Source organism: Cherax quadricarinatus, chromosome 42 (genome assembly GCF_038502225.1).
Source record: "Cherax quadricarinatus isolate ZL_2023a chromosome 42, ASM3850222v1, whole genome shotgun sequence".
NCBI lineage: Eukaryota > Metazoa > Arthropoda > Malacostraca > Decapoda > Parastacidae > Cherax > Cherax quadricarinatus.
In genome coordinates this window covers 19,125,001-19,148,574 of record NC_091333.1, presented here as the reverse complement: position 1 = coordinate 19,148,574, position 23,574 = coordinate 19,125,001, and the positions used below count along the sequence as shown (strand labels likewise).

Here is a 23,574-nt window from a genome sequence, read left to right as displayed (position 1 = left end):
TAAGAAAAGAATACAATTTCAAGATTGCAGATTGCAAAAAAGGGCTGTGTTAAATGTAAGCAATGACACTGTCATTCTAATAACCAAGTCTACTAAGACACTAAGGTTTATGAACTCCAGATAATAGTAAATTAATCTGGGAAAGATCATTGAATGGATGGGGTTTGAACCCATGGCAAGTCAATCTAAAGCTAGCAGAACAGTGTGTTATCCACTGAACCATGCTGGCTTACAAGATTCATCCAACTAAGTATATCTGTATAGAAATACACATATAGTGGAACCTCGGTATACAACCAGCTCCCTACTCGAACAAAGCTCACCATTCAACCAAACAAATATGACTGCCAGAACTTCGCTGTAAACTATTTAATGTTTCTTAGCACTTTTTGGCGCTTTTTTTGCAATATTTGTACAAGTAAGTCACCATGGGGCCTACAACAATTAGTGATAACAGCCAACCAAACAGAAAATTGGTTGGGAAGAACTTGTTTGATACTCATACAGAGCAGCACTCCAACAGCCTTCTGGAATGAATTAAGGTCGCATACCGAGGTTCCACTGTATCTAGCTGGATAAATTCCATGAGGTCAGCATGGCCCAGTGGCTAGTATACTGGCCTGGGAGTTTTAGGATTGGCTGGCCAAAGATTCAGATCCCACTCCTTCCATTATTTGTTGGCAATCTACAAGAGGATTGGTACAATCTCAAGAGATTCCACAATGAAATCTTACCTGATGATTCTTAGGAAAGACCTCCATATCTCCTTCCTGTCCTGATTCATCTTGCCACACAAGACGAATGCTATAAGGTTGAACATCTGTAACTGAAAATTCGCGAACCTACAGAGAGAAAAATAAAAGATTATATTCATTAAACATTGCTACACTTTGACAAGTGAAAATAATTTAGATTAATATTTCATTATCAGAATCATTTTTTTTTATACCTTGACAGGTATCTCCTTCCAAGAAAGGCAACTCAATGAAGAATTGTAATACATAAGAGTTATAATAAAATGTTAACCCTTTCACTGTCCAGACCCCTGCTCACAAACTTGCTCTCAATGTTGAAGAATTCTCAAAATAAAAAAAAAATACATTTTCTGAAGAAATGATAGAGAATCTTTTTCCGATGGTAATGACACCAAAGGTATGAAATTTCATGGAAAACTTAAGGAATTACGCTCTCACAAAGTTAGCAGTCTCGGCAATTTCGCCCACTTTGAGCCCTATTTTCAGCCAATTCCATTGTTCCAGTCAACCAAACTCACAGCTATTTCACTAGAACTCCATTTGTGCTATCAATTAAAAAAACACCCATTTACCAATTTCAACTACCCAATAAAGTGGTCAGAAATTGGCAATTTGGCCAATTTCAAACAAAATTCAAAAGATGCCAATTTTAAAATAGGGTCCAGAATAAACAATGTACACATTCCTGGCACTAAAATAGCATTTCCTCTGTTCATTAGTCACATCTCCAGGCCCTTCTTATATTACTCTTGCTTTCCGTTTTGAATTTTTAGTCACACAAAAAAATAGATTTGTTATGCATACTACTGTATTATTGCAATAATTGTATAAATAATGTCAACCCATTCATGACTGCGTATTAGACTAGCCAGCTGGACACATATTGGACGGTGACATCATTTGTTTACTCTTGAACATCAGCAAACATTAAACATTTCCTCTACTTTGAGCTCAACTGCAAGGTACTTTTCATTGTGAAACAAATCAAAACATCTATTTCTGTAATATATCTTCCATTCTGTCAAATAATACCAAGAAAATGAGAATACAACCATAAATACCATACAAAAATACACCTCTAATTCAGTATTTTAAACCAAAAACATGGTCGGAGTTCTTTTTTTTTTTCCCTCATTATGCACGGTTGCAGGATTTTTTTATACTGTGCACACTGACCACGCAGACCCATTCTCTTACATGTAGGTCTACCAGCTTTCTCCCACTAGATTTGAAGCCACTAGAATTTTGGCGTATTAATACGGCACCAACACTGGCTTGTGAGCCGTACTAATATGACGCCAACAGTGAAAGGGTTAAATGTAAACTGAATAGCAATATTGCAATTAAACAAAGAAAAGTTTAAATATGGTTTTTCACACCAGGACAATGGGGAAGTGCACTTTTTTTTTTACACTACCCCAGTAATGAATACTTTTTTTTTTTAATTTATTGATCTCACAACAAATGCTCTATAAGAAAGTTAAGAAATTAATGTAGCCATCTCAATTCATTCCTGATAAGGAAAACTATTTTTTTTGCTTCATGCAATGACCTTTGGGTACAACTGCGCATCTGTAACATCTCTTAGCAGTTTCAGTGCCATAGGGAAAAATTCACCAGATAATCTAGGTACACCTACCATCCGACTTACGACCTGCTCGACTTATGACGACTCGACTTACGACCGTGTTTTTTATGCCAAATTTCTGGGAAATAAACAAGTGTTTGTGTTGTACACAGTGTTTATCCTAAACCTTACAGTATAAAATACAGTACTAACAGCATAAAAAGTAAAGTAAAACATGAAATACCAAAATAAAACAATAAAATAAAGTCATTACAAAAATGTTATGTGATATTCAGTAGTAAAGTTCGACTTATGTCCATTTTGACTTATGACCCCTCATGGAAGGTTCCTTGATGTTGGTGAGGGGCTCTTGATTTAGGGAATTGGATCTGTGCTCCAGTTCCCCGAATTAAGCCTGAATGCCTTCCACATCCTCCCCCTGGGCGCTGTATAATCCTACGGGTTTAGTGCTTCCCCTTGATTATAATAATAATAATAATAATAATCGACTTACGACAGGTTTCTCGGAACCGAACTCGGTCGTAAGTCGGATGGTAGGTGTAGTAGATTGGTAGACAGCAATCACCCAGGGAGTTACCACCATCCTGCCAAGCGGGTGTGAAACAAACCTGTAATTTTTTTACACGATGGTAGGATTGCTGGTGTCTGTGTCTCAAACATGTGGGATACCAGGAATATCTTGCTACTTCTACTTACATCACACTACCCATGCACGTACATGCATAAAGTAAATAAATAAATAAATATGGAAGAGACATGTTGTCTTGCCGGCCATTTGGGATCAGTTCCTCAGTCTTTTTTCCTTCATTTCAGCTGGCTACAGCAAACCCTCAATTCTTTTGTTTGGAGAACAGGAAATTCTCTCATCAGAGGGTGTGCAGCAAGTTGACCCACTCGCTCCACTTCTCTTCTGCTTGGCAGTAAGAGAACCAACTTCCAGCCTATGCAGCAAGCTCAACATCTGGTACCTGCACTCTGGCAGGTACTGAAGAGTCCCTGTTAGAGAACCTACAACTGGTGAAAACACAAGGAGAAGACTTGGGACTCATCCTCAATCCCTCCAAGTGTGAAATCATTACAGCGAACCAGGAAATAATCAATGCCATGCGAAGAATCCTCCTGGAAGTCTCTACTACCACTCCGTCCAACAGTACCCTCTTGGGAGCGAGCACCCTTGGAGGAGCTCAAGACCCCAGGTTTACTGAAGCAACAATGTGGTGGGACACCCTTGCAGGCTTCTCCAGTATACCAGCTCCTCCCAAAGAGCACAAACAGTTCCACTGGAACAAACCGATCATGGAAAAAAGCGCCAACACAATGCTCACCAACACTTCAGGAAAGGACAAAGCTTGTCTCCTAGCAGTGAAGGCACCGCACTCAGGAGATTTCCTTCTAGCTGTTCCCAATTCCTCCCTGGACACTCGACTCGACCCACAGGCCATTTGGATTGGTGTAGCTCTTTGCCTAGCCGCCCCCATCCTCACCGAACTTAGGTGTATTTGCGGCAGGGCGACGGCTGATCAATTCAGACTTCATGGTCTCATGTATCACACATCAGAAGGGAAGTATGCCAGACACAAGGTCAATGACATCACAAAAAGAAGCCTCGCCACAGCCCATTGCCCAGCTCAACGGGAACCCCAAGTGCAAAGGTCTGACGGAAGTCAAAAGCGTCCTGATGGAGCCACTATGCTACCCTGGAAGGATAGAAGCAGATTGTCTGGGACTACACCTGTGCCGCCACATTGACAGACACCTACTTAACATACTCCGTAGCTGAAGGGGGTGGAGCTGCCAGCCACAGGGAGACCCAGAAGACCCGCAAATATGAAGACCTTACCCCTTGCTATAACTTCATCCCAATAGGGTCGGAGAACCTTGGAGCATGGGGCAAGTGTGCTCTAAAGTTCCTCAAAGAGCTGGGTGAAAAACTCAAAGTAGAAACCAAGGACCACAGGGCGACCAGCTTCCTCTTTCAGAGACTCAGTGTCACGATCCAGAGAGGAAATACTTGCAGCATTCTGGGCACACGGCCCACTGCCAGGGAACTGGACGAAGTATTCAAGATGTAGCTCTGGGTTATCACTGTTGCTTTACTCCATGTTGTACTTTTGTCAATGTATCTTGTTTTTAAATGAAGCATATGTAGAATATATAGGGGGTGGTAGTAGAAAATTTTCAAAAAGCTTCAGGGAGAACCTTGAGTTTTCCCTAAAGCAAGTTTATTCTTTTCTCTGAGGATGAGATGAGGGTCCCCAGGACAGTTTTAGAGGTGGTACCTCCCTATAAAATATATATACATACATATACAGTGGTCCCTCAATAATCGTCTGGCCTGAAAGTCGTCCATTTCGGAAATAGTCCCATTATTTCGTCTAAACATTGGCTCGCAAATGGTCCGTTAACTTGCTAATCGTCCTGCGTCTGGGACACATACTCACGCTCTGAGCTGCCTGGACCTGCCTTCCCAGCCAGTGTGCCATTGTTTACCAGTGAGTGACTGTCCCCTCACTTGCTCCTACGAAATATTTCATAATATTCCATTGATTTTAGTGCTTGCAAGTGCTAAATAAGCTACCATGGCTCCAAAGAAAGCTTCTAGTGCTAGCCCTTTGGTAAAGAATGTGAGAAACACACATAATTTATGAAAAAGTTTGTAGAAAAATACAAAGGTGATGGTGGTAGAGTGGAAGCAGTTGTGATAGTGGTAGTGATGGTGGTAGAAGGTAGTAGTGATGGTGGTAACAGTTGTAATAGTGGTAGAAGGCAGTAGTGATGGTGGTAACAGTTGCAATAGTGGTAGAAGGCGGTAGCGATGGTGGTAGAGGGTGCCTTCTCTAGTGATTCAGCGATTCTACCAACTCCTCCAATGTTGTTGGAGTTATATAGGGCTACAGAAAACACCACCGCCTCAGCTGCTGCTTCACCACCATTATGGACGGCTTACTCTCAGTGGCCCTTATACACCCAACAACACAACACCTCTCGTGACATACGTAATGACTTATTTTATTCATTCTAGAGTATATTCCATGTTTCTATGTTATTAATATTGTTTATGTCATATTAGTGGAATTGTGATAGATAAATAAGTCACAGAGTTGATATTAGTGTCATTCTCCAACAATAAACTTGCCATCCCTCCCTCACACAAACAAGTCTTCAATAAGAACATAAGAAAGGAGGAACACTGCAGTAGGCCTGCTGGCCCATACTAGGTCAGTCATTCACAAATCCAACCCACTAACAGAACAAATGCTACCCAAGCAATAAGCTCAGGTGCAAGTCCGACTCAAATCCAACCCCTCTCACTCGTGTATTTATCCAACCTAAATTTGAAACTACCCAAGCCATAGCTTTTAGAACATAAAGGAGGAACACTGCAATAAGTCTGTTGGCCCATACTAGGCCGGTCCTTCACAAATCCAACCCACTAACAGAACAAATGCTACCCAAGCAATAAGCTCAGGTGCAAGTCCAAATCAAATCCAACCCCTCTCGCTTGTGTATTTATCCAGCCTAAATTTGAAACTACCCAATGTTTTCGCTTTGATCACCCTACTAGGCAGACCGTTCCACTCATCAACTACCCCTATTACCAATGTTCATTTATACATTTTATTAGTGCTTTACATTTATTCGGCATTCTTTTCTGCATGTAAATCTATATTTATGCTAGGGAAGTGACCCCTGAAGTGACCTAGAGTCCTTATGGAGGGGGATTCCCCTTCCAAATAATAACTTCTCTTCCCTCTCTATTCCTCCCTGTCTTCCATTCATCAACAACAGCCTTCAATAAAGGTAACCGTCATGTTGAATGTTCATTCTTTTGTGCATGTAAATCTATCTTTTAGGTTAAAAAAACAAAAATGTTGTTGATACTTCTGGGTGTCTGGAACAAATTAATTGGATTTACATTATTTCTTAACCCTTTGAGGGTCGACAGGCCCTCTCCGAGACTCGTTCTCAGGGTCGGCCAAATTTAAAAAAAAAAATAATAATTTTTTCTTATGAAAAGATAGAGAATCTTTTCCCAATCATAATGACACCAAAAATATGAAATTTGATGGAAAACTTGTGGAATTATGCTCTCGCGAAGTTAGCGGTCTCGGCGATGTTTACGGATCGGCAATTTTGCCCACTTTGAGCCCCATTTTCGGCCAATTCCTTTGTACTAGTCGACAAAAAACATGAATATTTTGCTAGAACTCCATTTTTTCTATTGAATGAGTGCAAGAAATCACCCATTTACCAATTTCAACTATCCAGTACAGTGGTCAGAATTTAGCAATTTTGCCAATTTCACACAAGTTTCAAAAGATGCCAATTTCCAAATAGGGTCCAGAACAAACAAGAAATACATTCCTGGCACTAAAATGGCATTTCCTCTGTTCATTAGTCACGTCTCAAGGCCCCTCTTATGTTCTTTTGCTTACCACTTTGAATTTTTATTCTCACAAAAAATAGAAGATTTACTCTTATGCAGACTACTGCATTAGTGTAAAAAATTGTATGAATCATATTGGCACACTTTGCAAAAGAATATTAGACTCACCAGTTGACATGTATTGGACGCTTGGCATGATTTGTTTACTTTTGAACTTTGTTAAAAATCGAACATTTCTGCTACTTTGAGCACAATTTCAAGGTACTTTTCATTGTAAAACCAGTCAAAATCATCTCAATTTCTATGATATGCCTTCCATTCTATAAAATGAGACCAAGAAAACTAGAATACAACAATAAATACTATACGAAAATACAGTGCAAAGTCGCTGTTTTATTCCAAAAAAAAAAAAAAAACGGTCAAAGTTTTTTTTTCTCATTATGCACTGTGTGGTGCAGGATTTTTTTTATACCGTGCACACTGACCACATAGACCCATTCTTTCATATGGAGGCCTACCAGCTTTCTCCCACTAGATTTGAGGGCGCTAGAATTTAGGCGTACTAGTACGTCAAAAACCCTGGGTCGTAAGCCATACTAGTACATCGAAACCCTCAAAGGGTTAAGGAGAAAATTGATTCGAAAATCGTCTATTTCGATAACAGTCCCACTTCCAGGAACGGATTAAGGATGATAATTGAGGGACCACTGTGTATATATAACATATATAATACACCTACCATCCGACTTACGACCTGCTCGAAATACGTCCACTCAACTTACGACCATGCATCTGGCAGCTGGGCTGGGCCGGCTGATGCACACCGCTGTACAATATTTGACAATACTCGCGGCGGCAATGCGTCATGCAGGCAGCAGGTGTGTCTTTGTGTCTTTGTGTCTACCTGTGTGTCTGTCTTTGTGTCTACCTGTGTGTGTGTGTGTCTACCTGTGTGTCTGTCTGTGTGTCTACATGTGTGTGTCTTTGTGTCTACATGTGTGTGTCTGTCTTCCTGTGTGTGTGTGTCTGCCTGTGTGTGTCTACCTGTGTGTCTTTCTGTCTACCTGTGTGTGTGTCTGTCTTTCTGTCTACCTGTATGTGTGTGTCTTTCTGTCTACCTGTGTGTGTCTACCTGTGTGTGTGTGTGTGTCTTTGTCTACCTGTGTGTGTCTGTCTTTCTGTCTACCTGTGTGTGTGTCTTTCTGTCTACCTGTGTGTGTGTCTTTCTGTCTACCTGTGTGTGTGTCTTTCTGTCTACCTGTGTGTGTGTCTGTCTTTCTGTCTACCTGTGTGTGTGCGTGTCTGTCTTTCTGTCTACCTGTGTGTGTGTGTGTCTGTCTTTCTGTCTACCTGTGTGTGTGTCTTTCTGTCTACCTGTGTCTGTCTGTCTTTCTGTCTACCTGTGTGTCCATCTTTCTGTCTACCTGTCTGTCTTTCTGCCTACCTGTGTGTCTGTCTTTCTGTCTACCTGTGTGTGTGTCTTTCTGTCTACCTGTGTGTCTGTCTTTCTGTCTACCTGTGTCTGTTTGTCTTTGTCTACCTGTGTGTGTGTCTTTCTGTCTACCTGTGTGTCTGTCTTTCTGTCTACCTGTGTGTGTGTCTTTCTGTCTACCTGTGTGTGTGTCTCAGAGCCACTCATTAAGAGTGTATTTGGTCTTGAAGACGCCATATTAATAATGAAAATAATAATCACTGAGGCACATTAAATGTGCATAAAACGTTAATATAGACATTTTGCTTAATCCATCTATGATTTTTTTTTCAAAATTATATAATAGACATGCTACATAACATATAAACATATAAATTAACAAATATGAGATGTTTTTCTGGTTGGCTTGACAAAGAACAGAAACCATTCGTGTCCGGGCTGGTAACAACAATGTTTGTTTACATAAATAACAAAAAAAGGCACAATACCGTGACTGGAACGATACACAAATAACCCGCACATAAAAGAGAGAAGCTTACGACGACGTTTCGGTCCGACTTGGACCATTGACAAAGTCTCACTAACCAGAAGTGGAGCAGGACGGCTATATATAGGCAGGAAGAGGTGGGGGTAGTAGTAGTAGTAGTAGTACAAGAATGGTATATAATACCGACAAGATGAAATTAAGACACATGCGCAACATTCTTGTACTACTACTACTACCACCACCACCTCTTCCTGCCTATATATAGCCGTCCTGCTCCACTTCTGGTTAGTGTGACTTTGTCAATGGCCCAAATCGGACCGAAACGTCGTCGTAAGCTTCTCTCTTTTATGTGCGGGTTATTTGTGTTTTGTTTACATAACTCTTGAACATTCTACACTCTCATTTATTCATTTAATCTTGTTTACTCACCTCTCAGTCTACATTAAGACTACAGATATTTTAAGGTAAGTAATGAGTGAACACGATTATTATATTATACCTTAATAATAATAATAATATAGGTAGTAGGTTGGTAGACAGCAACCACCCAGGGAAGTACTACCGTCCTGCCAGATGACTGTGAAACAAAAACCTGTAATTGTTTTGCATGATGGTAGGATTGCTGGTTTCTTTTTCTGTCTCATAAACACGCTAAGATAACAGGGATATCTTGCTACTCCTACTTACACTTTGGTCACACTTCACAGACACGCACATGCATATATATATATACATACATCTAGGTTTTTCTCCTTTTTCTAAATAGCTCTTGTTCTTTTTTATTTCTTCTATTGTCCATGGGGAAGTGGAAAAGAATCTTTCCTCCGTAAGCCATGCGTGTCGTATGAGGCGACTAAAATGCCGGGAGCAATGGGCTAGTAACCCCTTCTCCTGTATACAATTACTAAAAAAGAGAAGAAGAAAAACTTTATAAAACTGGGTTGCTTAAATGTGCGTGGATGTAGTGCGGATGACAAGAAACAGATGATTGCTGATGTTATGAATGAAAAGAAGTTGGATGTCCTGGCCCTAAGCGAAACAAAGCTGAAGGGGGTAGGAGAGTTTCAGTGGGGGGAAATAAATGGGATTAAATCTGGAGTATCTGAGAGAGTTAGAGCAAAGGAAGGGGTAGCAGTAATGTTAAATGATCAGTTATGGAAGGAGAAAAGAGAATATGAATGTGTAAATTCAAGAATTATGTGGATTAAAGTAAAGGTTGGATGTGAGAAGTGGGTCATAATAAGCGTGTATGCACCTGGAGAAGAGAGGAATGCAGAGGAGAGAGAGAGATTTTGGGAGATGTTAAGTGAATGTATAGGAGCCTTTGAACCAAGTGAGAGAGTAATTGTGGTAGGGGACTTGAATGCTAAAGTAGGAGAAACTTTTAGAGAGGGTGTGGTAGGTAAGTTTGGGGTGCCAGGTGTAAATGATAATGGGAGCCCTTTGATTGAACTTTGTATAGAAAGGGGTTTAGTTATAGGTAATACATATTTTAAGAAAAAGAGGATAAATAAGTATACACGATATGATGTAGGGCGAAATGACAGTAGTTTGTTGGATTATGTATTGGTAGATAAAAGACTGTTGAGTAGACTTCAGGATGTACATGTTTATAGAGGGGCCACAGATATATCAGATCACTTTCTAGTTGTAGCTACACTGAGAGTAAAAGGTAGATGGGATACAAGGAGAATAGAAGCATCAGGGAAGAGAGAGGTGAAGGTTTATAAACTAAAAGAGGAGGCAGTTAGGGTAAGATATAAACAGCTATTGGAGGATAGATGGGCTAATGAGAGCATAGGCAATGGGGTCGAAGAGGTATGGGGTAGGTTTAAAAATGTAGTGTTAGAGTGTTCAGCAGAAGTTTGTGGTTACAGGAAAGTGGGTGCAGGAGGGAAGAGGAGCGATTGGTGGAATGATGATGTAAAGAGAGTAGTAAGGGAGAAAAAGTTAGCATATGAGAAGTTTTTACAAAGTAGAAGTGATGCAAGGAGGGAAGAGTATATGGAGAAAAAGAGAGAAGTTAAGAGAGTGGTGAAGCAATGTAAAAAGAGAGCAAATGAGAGAGTGGGTGAGATGTTATCAACAAATTTTGTTGAAAATAAGAAAAAGTTTTGGAGTGAGATTAACAAGTTAAGAAAGCCTAGAGAACAAATGGATTTGTCAGTTAAAAATAGGAGAGGAGAGTTATTAAATGGAGAGTTAGAGGTATTGGGAAGATGGAAGGAATATTTTGAGGAATTGTTAAATGTTGATGAAGATAGGGAAGCTGTGATTTCGTGTATAGGGCAAGGAGGAAAAACATCTTGTAGGAGTGAGGAAGAGCCAGTTGTGAGTGTGGGGGAAGTTCGTGAGGCAGTAGGTAAAATGAAAGGGGGTAAGGCAGCCGGGATTGATGGGATAAAGATAGAAATGTTAAAAGCAGGTGGGGATATAGTTTTGGAGTGGTTGGTGCAATTATTTAATAAATGTATGGAAGAGGGTAAGGTACCTAGGGATTGGCAGAGAGCATGCATAGTTCCTTTGTATAAAGGCAAAGGGGATAAAAGAGAGTGCAAAAATTATAGGGGGATAAGTCTGTTGAGTGTACCTGGTAAAGTGTATGGTAGAGTTATAATTGAAAGAATTAAGAGTAAGACGGAGAATAGGATAGCAGATGAACAAGGAGGCTTTAGGAAAGGTAGGGGGTGTGTGGACCAGGTGTTTACAGTGAAACATATAAGTGAACAGTATTTAGATAAGGCTAAAGAGGTCTTTGTGGCATTTATGGATTTGGAAAAGGCGTATGACAGGGTGGATAGGGGGGCAATGTGGCAGATGTTGCAAGTGTATGGTGTAGGAGGTAGGTTACTGAAAGCAGTGAAGAGTTTTTACGAGGATAGTGAGGCTCAAGTTAGAGTATGTAGGAAAGAGGGAAATTTTTTCCCAGTAAAAGTAGGCCTTAGACAAGGATGTGTGATGTCACCGTGGTTGTTTAATATATTTATAGATGGGGTTGTAAGAGAAGTAAATGCGAGGGTCTTGGCAAGAGGCGTGGAGTTAAAAGATAAAGAATCACACACAAAGTGGGAGTTGTCACAGCTGCTCTTTGCTGATGACACTGTGCTCTTGGGAGATTCTGAAGAGAAGTTGCAGAGATTGGTGGATGAATTTGGTAGGGTGTGCAAAAGAAGAAAATTAAAGGTGAATACAGGAAAGAGTAAGGTTATGAGGATAACAAAAAGATTAGGTGATGAAAGATTGAATATCAGATTGGAGGGAGAGAGTATGGAGGAGGTGAACGTATTCAGATATTTGGGAGTGGACGTGTCAGCGGATGGGTCTATGAAAGATGAGGTGAATCATAGAATTGATGAGGGAAAAAGAGTGAGTGGTGCACTTAGGAGTCTGTGGAGACAAAGAACTTTGTCCTTGGAGGCAAAGAGGGGAATGTATGAGAGTATAGTTTTACCAACGCTCTTATATGGGTGTGAAGCGTGGGTGATGAATGTTGCAGCGAGGAGAAGGCTGGAGGCAGTGGAGATGTCATGTCTGAGGGCAATGTGTGGTGTGAATATAATGCAGAGAATTCGTAGTTTGGAAGTTAGGAGGAGGTGCGGGATTACCAAAACTGTTGTCCAGAGGGCTGAGGAAGGGTTGTTGAGGTGGTTCGGACATGTAGAGAGAATGGAGCGAAACAGAATGACTTCAAGAGTGTATCAGTCTGTAGTGGAAGGAAGGCGGGGTAGGGGTCGGCCTAGGAAGGGTTGGAGGGAGGGGGTAAAGGAGGTTTTGTGTGCGAGGGGCTTGGACTTCCAGCAGGCATGCGTGAGCGTGTTTGATAGGAGTGAATGGAGACAAATGGTTTTTAATACTTGACGTGCTGTTGGAGTGTGAGCAAAGTAACATTTATGAAGGGATTCAGGGAAACCGGCAGGCCGGACTTGAGTCCTGGAGATGGGAAGTACAGTGCCTGCACTCTGAAGGAGGGGTGTTAATGTTGCAGTTTAAAAACTGTAGTGTAAAGCACCCTTCTGGCAAGACAGTGATGGAGTGAATGATGGTGAAAGTTTTTCTTTTTCGGGCCACCCTGCCTTGGTGGGAATCGGCCGGTGTGATAATAATAATAATAAAAAAAATAATAATAATATTAATATTAGTACATATGTATTATTGTAATAATAATTATTATTATTATTAATTTAAGGCACTGGAGCACAGATCCACTGTATAGCACTTTGGATTTTTTGGGTTATCCTAGGTAATTTATAATATATATGATAACTTCACTAACATGTACCTGTGAGAGAGAGAGATACAGAGAGAGAGAAAGCCACATTCGGTCAGCCAGTCAGCCAACCACCCACCCACCTGTCCAGCCAGCCAGCCACCCACCCGGCCAACCACAGACCTGGCCACCCAGCCAGTCAGTCGGATACGTATTACACATGTTCCAGAGTTGTTTCTCTTTACTTAGGGTATAGGTTATACTACATTCTGGCAGGATGACACTACCAGTGGTATTCTCCCATTCCACTGTGTCGACAATACATAAAGATAACAGTAACATATGATACTGTATGCAATGTAAAATTTACAATACAGTTCACTACCATGTATACATTATATACAGTACATAAATAATTAAAATATAACAATAGAAGTAAATTATGGTAAAAAGAATGAAATAATGATTGTACATTACATTACAGTGGACCCCCGACATTCGAAGGCATCGACATTCGATAAATCTGACATTCGATGCATTTTAACGCAAAAATTTCGCCTCAACATTCGATGGAAAACACGACATTCGATACAATTCGTATAAGATGTGTCCACGTGTGGCCTGAACTGCCCCATGTGTGCCAGTGTTTACAAGCCAGCCAGTGTGTGCGCATCTAAGGATACATTAGGTACATTCCATATTATCCATATTATCACTGTTTTTGGTGCTTGTTTCTGCAAAATAAGTAGCCATGGGCCCCAAGAAAGCTTCTAGTGCCAACCCTTCGAGAAAAAAGGTGCTAATGACTATTGAATGAAGAAAGAGATAATTGCAAAGTACGGAAGTGGAGTGTGTGTGTTGGAGTGCATGATGATTTGGTAAAGAAATTGCCTGCAACTAGTGGTGATGTGACTGAAGTCAAGGCCGGCAAAGGTTGGTTTGAAAGATTTAAGAATCGTAGTGGCATACACAGTGTGGTAAGGCATGGTGAGGCTGCCAGTTCAAGTCCTAATGGAAGGAGATTCCCCTTCTAAACACTAACACCATCCACACTCTCCCCTCCTCCCATCCCATTAATTATCACCAGATTTTCATTAAAGGTAAGTGTCAATTAATCTATTGTCATGAATCTATTGTTATTGTTGTTACTGTAATTATTCTATTGCATTAAACTTAATATTACACGTGGTAAAAATTTTTTTTTCATACTTTTGGGTGTCTTGCACGGATTAATTTGATCTCCATTATTTCTTATGGGGAAAATAAATTCGACTTTCGATATTTTCGACATTCGATAGCTCTCAGGAACGGATTAGTATCGAATGTCGAGGGTCCACTGTAATATGTAGGTAGTTTATATAGGAAAGGTTTGACATTATGGCCTACCCAATATGTCAGCAATTTTCAAAAGTTTGACTTATGTCCATTTTGACTAACGACCGGTTGGTCGGAACCAAGCTTGGTCGTAAGTCGGATGGTAGGTGTATATGTGTATATATATTTTGAGGAACTTTTAAATGTTAAGGAAGAAAGAGAGGCAGTAATTTCATGCACTGGTCAGGGAAGTATACCATCTTTTAGGAGTGAAGAAGAGCAGAATGTAAGTGTGGTGGAGGTACGTGAGGCATTACGTAGAATGAAAGGGGGTAAAGCAGCTGGAACTGATGGGATCATGACAAATGTTAAAAGCAGGGGGGGATATAGTGTTGGAGTGGTTGGTACTTTTGTTTAATAAATGTATGAAAGAGGGGAAGGTACCTAGGGATTGGCAGAGAGCATGTATAGTCCCTTTATATAAAGGGAAAGGGGACAAAAGAGATTGTAAAAATTATAGAGGAATAAGTTTACTGAGTATACCAGGAAAAGTGTACGGTAGGGTTATAAGTGAAAGAATTAGAGGCAAGACAGAATGTAGGATTGCGGATGAGCAAGGAGGTTTCAGAGTGGATAGGGGATGTGTAGATCAAGTGTTTATATTGAAGCATATATGTGAACAGTATTTAGACAAAGGTAGGGAAGTTTTTATTGCATTTATGGATTTTGAAAAGGCATGATAGAGTGGATAGAGGAGCAATGTGGCAGATGTTGCAAGTATAGGTCTCCCTCAACATTCACGTTTTCAACTTTCACGGGCTTCACACATTCGCAAATTCCCAACCGCCAAATTCCCAGCCACCAAATCATATTTAAGTTTCCCACCACCTGCGAGTCCCTACTACCCTCCCTCCAACCCCCACAACTGGCAGCCAGCCCTCCCACCACTCAGTGTGGCGAGTGCTTTGTTTGTTCATTATTTGCTATTAAACTACAGTATAAATAATGTAAACCCATTCATGACTGCATATTGGAATGGCTATTCGGACAGGTATTAGACGGCGACATCATGTGTTTACTCTTGAACACTGCAAAGAATTAAACATTTCTGCTACAGCTAATAACAATAGTAATAATAGTAATAGTAATAATAATAATAGTAATAATAATAATAGTAATAATAATAATAGTAATAATAATAGTAATAATAATAATAATAGTAATAGTAATAATAATAATAATAATAATAATGATATAATTGAAGAAGGAAATTGTACAAAAATACGAGGGAGTGGTTGACACATCGTCAGTGTGACTTTGTTTATGCAGGAGTGAACATTAGTCTCCCTGCTCTTCCAAACATTTCACAATAATTCATTGTGTTTGGTGCTTGTAGATTGAGTGTGACTGGAGTGGTAGAGGCAGTGATTGAGGCAATGGTATTTAATAACATACATGTTAATAATAATACATGTTATTAATAATATGTACGTATATGAGACGAATGGTACTTGGGACCTGACGATCTGTTGGAGTGTGAGCAGGGTAATATTTAGTGAAGGGATTCAGGGAAACCGGTTATTTTCATATAGTCGGACTTGAGTCCTGGAAATGGGAAGTACAATGCCTGCACTTTAAAGGAGGGGTTTGGGATATTGGCAGTTTGGAGGGATATGTTGTGTATCTTTATATGTGTATGCTTCTAAACTGTTGTATTCTGAGCACCTCTGCAAAAAAAGTGATAATGTGTGAGTGTGGTGAAAGTGTTGAATGATGATGAAAGTATTTTCTTTTTGGGGATTTTCTTTCTTTTCTGGGTCACCCTGCCTCGGTGGGAGACTGCCGACTTGTTGAAAAAAAAAAATTGTTTCTTATGTCATATTAGATCAATTGTGATAGGCAAATAAGCTTTAGTGATGATATTAGTGTAATAATAAAGCATATTCTCCTGCTTCACGAGACTGAGCTCATGGCAACCGACAGTGGCTTCAAAGCCACCTTTTCTTTAAAGGATAATGTACTGTGTATATGCTTTACATAATGAGAAACATTTCTTTTATTCATTGGAACCATACCTAGGACTAAAACCAAGCAGGTTAAAACAATAAATGGAGAAAAAGAAATTGGAATGACTTATGCAGCAAATAGCGCCACCAAACAGTACCAGCAGGTTGGTGTGGCGATCCTGGAAATTTGAAATTACGCTAGCCAAAGTAAGTGCCGAATAACTGAAGGAACCGAATAACTGATTGCCGGATTTGTGATGGTGGACCTGTACATATAATAATTCTAATAATAGACGGCTTCAAAAGGCCGTCACATGATGGCAGTGTTTACCACAACAAAGAGGGAGCGGTTGTGGCCGCCTCCACCTGTTACATAATGACATTTTATTCATTCTAGAGTATATATCGTGTTTCTATGTTATTTATATTGTCTGTTATGTCATATTAGATGAACTGTGATATATAAATAAGCCGTATAGATGATATTAGCGAAATTATTCATGAAGAATTTTGCCCGGTGTCCAGACAAACTCTCGTCCACCGCCGACACAGCGCATACCACTACTTGAATGACATTTTATTCATTTTAGAGTATACATCAGGTTTCTATGCTATTTATATTGCTTACTATGTCATATTGTGAGATAGATAAATAAGCCGTAGAGTTGATATTAGCAAAACTATTGAAGTACAGAATTCCACTGGAATGGATTAATTGCATTTCAATTAATTTAAATGAGGAAAACTGATTCTGCAAACGAGCAAATCCAGTTGCGAGCAAGGTCATTGAACGGATTAAACTCACAAGCAGAGGTTCCACTATATATATACTCAAATTCTAGCGGCTTTAAATCAAGCAGGAGAAAGCTGGTAGGCCCACATGTGAGAGAATGGGTCTGTGTGGTCAATGTGCACCACAAAAAAAATCCTGCAGCACGCAGAGCATGAGAAAAAAACAAAAAACTGACCGTTTTTAATTAAAATGCCAACTTTGTGGTCTATTTTTGTATAGTATTTATGGTTGTATTCTCGTTTACTTGGTCTCATTTGATAGAATGGAAAACATATTATAGAAATATAGGTGACTGATTGGTTTTACTGTGAAAAGTACCTTGAAATGGAGCTCAAAGTGGGTGAAATGTTTGATTTTTGCCAATGTTCAAAAGTAAACAAATGATGTCATTGTCCTATAAATGTCCAAGTAGCCATTCTAATATGCAGTCATGAATGGGTTGACATTATTTATACAATTATTACAATATTGCAGTAGTCTGCATAACAGTAAATCTTCTATTTTTTGTTTGAATAAAAATTCAAAATAGAAAGCAAGAGTAATATCAGAGGGGCCTGGAGACGTGAATGATGAACAAAGAACATGTTATTTTTGAGCCAGGAATATCTGCATTGTTCATTCTGGACCCTATTTTGAAATTTTAATATTTTTTTAATTTTCGTGAAATTAGCCAAATTGCAAATTTCTGACCATGTTATTGGGTAGTTGAAATTAGTAAATGGGCAGTTTCTTGTACTCAATCGATAGAAAAAATGGAATTCTAAAGAGATAACTATGAGTTTGGTCGACTGGAACAATGGAATTAGCCAAAAATAGGGCTAAAAGTGGGCAAAATCGCAATTCGTAAATATCACCGAGGTCGCTAACTTTGCGAGAGCGTAATTCCATCAGTTTTCCATTAAATTTCGTTCTTTTGGGGTCATTACCATCAGGAAAAGGTTCTCTACCATTTCGTAAGAAAAAAAAAAAATTTGTTTTTCCAACAAATTTCCGACGTAGAATGACAGTTTCAGAAAGGGGCTTGCGACAGTCAAAGGGTTAAAGAGAATTAGAAGAAGTATTCACAAATCATATGGGAAATAATACCCAAATTTCTTCAATACAAATGGTAAATCAGGACATGCCCAACTCCTCCTCCCAATCTAATGTCTCCCCTCCACCATTTTTAATTACTAAAATCCATGTGTTCTCTATTTTTCCTCAACTAAATCCTATTCTAAAAGCTTTCTTATTCTCAGCAAAATTTGTCAATAAAACTTCAACTCTCATTTGCTCTCCTTTTACATTCCCTCGCCATTCTTAGCCTCTTTTTACTCTCCATATACTCCACATTTCATTTCTACATTGTTAAAGCCTCTCGTATATCCTTTTCTCTTCTATCACTCTTACATTTTTTCGCCAAGCACTCTTCTTTCCACATGCATCCATCCTCCAATATCCACAAATTTCTGCTGCACACTAATGCTGCATTCTTAAATCTACCCCATACCTCTACAACCCTCTTCTCATTACTTGAACACTAGTCCACCTTTTTCCCAATAGTTGCCAATTATTCTCCATTAATCTCATCCATTACTTTATTAACTTTCACTTCACTAACCCATTGATGACTCTCACCATATACCACACCTCTTACTCTCACTGTAGCTACCACTAACTATTGATCTAATATGTCTGTCACCCTCTAAAAACATTCCCACCTATTTATCTACTAATGCAAAGTTTAACAAACTGCTATCATGCTCAATATCACATGGTGTACTTATTTACCCTCTTAATAGTGGTATGCTATGCAATAAAAAAAAATTAGCTATATAATGAGGAAAATCTTAAATGTGCTCACCTTAAATGCTGGAGAAAGCATTGCACACTGAAGAGCACACCCTCTGGCTACAGCTTCATCTTGGTTAAGTGTCGTAGATGGTACCTTGTTAAACACCTTTTCAATTAGTAGTTTGATTGCTGGAATACGAGTCGATCCACCAACAATCTCAACACTTGAGATGTCATCCAGCTTCAGTGATGAGTCTTGAAGGCAATGTTGTAGAGTTGACTCTACACGCTTCAAAAGAGGAGCAGCCATTTCCTCCATGGTGGCCCTATATAAAACATTAACAAATTGCCAGAATGAAGGTTTTCATATCTTTAAGTAGTTTGTTCATTAATATACAAGTTTCGTTGATATGTCTGTATCATCTACCTTGTTATGCTCTTAATCAGAACAAAACTGGACAGCACATTCAAGGTGCAGTGTGACAAGTGCATAAGTTATTGGCATAATCCTTGAGAGATTTTTACCTAAAATTTCTAGCCATGAAACCCATTTTGTTAGCTTTGGTGTTTGCATTTAGACATTGCTTAGTGTACTTTAGGTCACTGCTAATAACTACTCCAAATTCATTCTCCTAAATTCATATTTTACATTGTTATAACTAAAATGCATGTAGATGGAACAATCATTTTACATTACTTTGTACTTTTCCACATGAAGCTCTTTTCCAAATCTCCAACTGCTGCACCACTCTATCCAGACCTTAACTGTATGTGGCTGCAGGGGGTCGAGTCTTAGCTCCTGGCCCCACCTCTCAACCTACCACTTGCTCGAATCATTCCCTTGTAGCCTCGTGGACTATCACACTTGCTCTTATAACAGGACATGGAGCCTGCCTGCCTCCACTTCCTCATCAAGGTTATTCCACCCCCCCCCAACCACCCTAAGACTGAAGAAATACATCCTGACATCTCTGTAGTTCATCTGTGCAACTTTCAGTTGTGCCTCCATGTACCAGTTTCCCCACATCTCAAATAGCCTATCTCTGTATCCTATCAATTCCTCTGAGTATTTTGGCATCATGTCTTCCCTGGTTCTGTCCTTCAATGTTTAGACTCAAATCTTCCCTTGTAACTCATATCCCTTAGTCCTGGAACATACCTTAATGCTACTTCTGCACCTGTTCTTTTTTTTTTTTTTTTTTTTTTTTTTTTTTTTTTTTAACATGCTTTCTAAGGTCCGGGTTCCATGCCAGTTTTGCATACCACCCGATTGGTCTAACTTAAGTGGTATAAAGGGCTCAGATATTCCTGAAGGCTACTCTTAGATTTGCCAAACAAGCCCTGGCTGCACAGGTTATTTGGTTGACATAAGCCTCAGGCAATATGCTTAGCACTATGCTCACCCCTTCATCTTTCTCTTATGGGTAAGGTCTGCAACCTGTCCATGTTTGGTCTTTTGACCCCTTCCTCCAATCTTATGATGGAGGACTGTAGCGACTGCAAACTTAATTGTTAGTTTCATTCTATATCATGCTTAGGATTTGGTCAAGGAACTACACCCCTGTAGAATTTATCTTAAGCTAATCTGCATTTCATCTCAGTGAGCCAATTCTGAAGTTAGTTTCCTATGACTAGAATGTTTTGCGATATAGTAGGGCCCCACTTAATGGCGTTTCGCCTTACAGCATTCCACTAATACGGCAATTTCAAATTATGACCAAAACTCGCTATACGACTCCCCGTCTTTCTAATATAGCGCACCCAACCTGGTTTGTTTACGTTCTCCATGAGTCCCATGTCTCTCCAAAATTTTAAGTGTTTTAAAGTTATTTCACATTTCATGTATACAGTAGACCCCCGGTTTTCGTAATTAATCCATTCCAGAAGGCTGGCCTAAATCCGAAATGGCAGAAAACCGAAGTAACATTTCCCAAAAGAAATACAGTGGACCCTCGGTTTTCGTGTTTAATCCGTTCCAGAGACCGGCAAAAACGTAAATCGGCGAAAACAAACCATTTTCCCCATAAGAAATAATGTAAATCCAATTAATGTTCCAGACACCCAAAAGTATTAACAAAAAAAAAAAATTTTTTTTTTAGGTTAACCCTTTCAGGGTCCGTCCCGTAGATCTATGGCTTTACGTTCAGGGTCCAAACCGTAGATCTACGCCATGAGCTCAGCTCACTCTGATAAACTGCGAGTGGTACATTTGGGCCTAGATATGAGAGAATACATCTATGTGGTATGTGTGCACCACATAAAACAGATCCTGCAGCACACTGTGTATAATGAGAGAAAAAAATGAAATCATGATTTTTCGATTAAAACAGCAACTTTGCAGTGTTTTTTCATATGTTTTTATAGTTGTATTTGCGATTTCTTGGTCTCATTTGATAGAATGGAAGACATATTACAGAAATAGATATGATTTTGATTGGTTTTAGCACTGGAAATGGCTTGAAACTGAGCTCAAAGTAGCAGAAATGTTAAATTTTTGCCGATATTCAAGAGTAAACAAACGACCTCACACATCTAATACACGTTGGCTGGTGGGTCTAATATACATTCACAAATATGGTGATGATATTTATACAATTATTACAGTATTGCATAACAGTAAATCTTCTATTTTTTGGTGTGAATAAAAATTTATTATGTGAATAAAAAATCAAAATGGAATTTATTTGTAAAGCCTCAAAACATAACTAATGAACAGAGGAAATGTTAGTTTAGTGCCAGGAATACCTACATTGTTCATTCTGGACCCTATTTTGAAATTGGAATATTTTGAACTTTGTGTTAAATTGGCCAAATTAACAATTTCCGATCACTTTATTTTGTAGTTGAAACAGTTGACTTGGCGATTTCTTGTGCTCAATCGATAGAATAGAAGTAATACTACTGAAATAGCTAAGAATTTGGTTGATTGGAATAATGTAATTGGCCTAAAATGGGAGTCAAAGTCGGCAAAATCGCCAATTCGTAAATATCGCTGACACATCAAAATTCGCGAGAGCATAATTTCGTCAGTTTTCCACCAAATTTCGTACTTTTTGTTTTATTACCTTCACAAAAAGATTCTCTACGATTTCATAAGAAAAAATAACAAATTTTTTTTTTTTTAAATTCTTGGACACTGGTGCGTGACTCCAGATTTGGGCCTTGGACCCTGAAAGGGTTAAGTATAGATTTACATGCAGAAAAGAATGAACATTCAAAATGACACTTACCTTTATTGAAGACTCTTGGTGTGGAGGACAGGGAAGAGGGAAGAAGGAAGAGAGGTTATTCTTTGGAAAGGGAATCCCCCCTCTATAAAGACTCTAGGTACCAAGCCCTTATCTGGGGTCACTTTTTTTTTTTTTTTTTTAATGCCACAAATCTTTCCATCCTACCCCGCATTGCACAAATCTCCATTACTACCACCATCACAACCACTACCACCCTCTACCACCACCACTTTACTACAAACTTTTTCTTGAATTCTATCGTGTTTCTCACATTCTTTACCGAAGGGCTGGCACTAGAAGCTTTCTTTGGGCCCATGGTGGCTTATTTAGCAGTCACACACAAACAAATGCCAAAAACAATGGATTACAGTGGACCCTCAGTTAACGACGTCATCGGAGAATGACATTTTTGCATCAAAATATTGGCTCTTAACGACAAAGAACTCAGTCAAAGTCATTCGTCCTGTACGTGTCCGTGCGGCCTGGCCACTCCATGTACAGCCGTGTGCCATTGTTTACAAGCCAGTGAGGACTATTCCACAAATACATGTGATACATTTAGTATTCCATTATTTTTAGTGCTTGTAACTGCTAAATAAGCCATCATGGACCCAAAGAAAGCTTCTAGTGCCAGCCCTTTGGTAAAGAGGGTGAGAAACACTATAGAATTCAAGAAAAAGTTGGTAGAAAGCTACAAGTGGTGGTGGTAGAGGGTGGTACACCAGACAGGGGACTTCCCCCACACACCAGCCAGGGTACTTCCCCCCACACACCAGCCAGGGTACTTCCCCCCCACACACCAGCCAGGGTACTTCCCCCCCACACACCACCCGGGGAATTCCCCCCCCACACACCACCCAGGGTACTTCCCCCCCCACATACCACCCGGGGTACTTCCCCCCCACACACTACCCGGGGTACTTCCCCCACACGCCAACCAGGGTACTTCCCCCACACACCAGCCAGGGTACTTTGTAGACAGCCTGTACTGTCTGCACAGATAGCCCATGCTGTCTGCCAGCTTAGTTCATATTTCGCGCCATGCTGGTGCTGCCACCTATAGGCCTTGCCACTTCAGTATACCCAGACTTGCCTCACCCTCACTCACACAACGGCCTAGCAGGAAGACACAAGGCCTCCCAGCTCTCTCTCGTGGGATGGCCCTGCCCGGGCCATGGGCACAACACACAAGCCTGTGTGTACCCACCACGAGTTAACAATAAACGAAGAAGCCTCCGAAGAAGACGTATCATTAACCACCCGCTACCAGAATACCAAACAAGCCCGTTATAAATGGTGACAGCGGTGCTCGCAGCAGTTGTGTTTGCCTGGAGAGAGGGAGGAAGAGGTATGAAGTCATCTTCACTTCATCACCTTACACAAGAAGCATCCGTCTCTCGACGAGTTATCCGGATGTCGTGTCTGCACGTTTGAGCATCCAGACACAGGTACAAGCAGGATCCAGCCGAAATTTGCCGAAATTCTCCGAGAATTTTAAGTGACCCCACGCTACAGCGTCCCACGCTGTTTCTCAAGTCACGTGTTCAGCGTCACTTGTATGTTGCTGTTGTTGTTCAGCTCAGCACAGCTGTTTCAGCAAGC

At 40.0% G+C, this 23,574-nt stretch overlaps 1 protein-coding gene across 3 annotated transcripts in view; it reads right to left on the bottom strand.

The window, feature by feature from the left end:
* Positions 1 to 23,574, bottom strand: part of Hsp110 (heat shock protein 70Cb) — a 200,455-nt gene that overhangs the window by 97,184 nt on the left and 79,697 nt on the right. For all 3 annotated transcript variants that reach the window (XM_070093392.1, XM_070093393.1, XM_070093394.1), the window contains exons 7-8: positions 18,813 to 19,068; positions 735 to 842 (exon numbers count right to left, since the gene is read on the bottom strand). In XM_070093392.1, the coding sequence (XP_069949493.1) occupies positions 735 to 842; positions 18,813 to 19,068 (364 nt within the window). The remainder of the gene's footprint in view (positions 1 to 734; positions 843 to 18,812; positions 19,069 to 23,574) is intronic.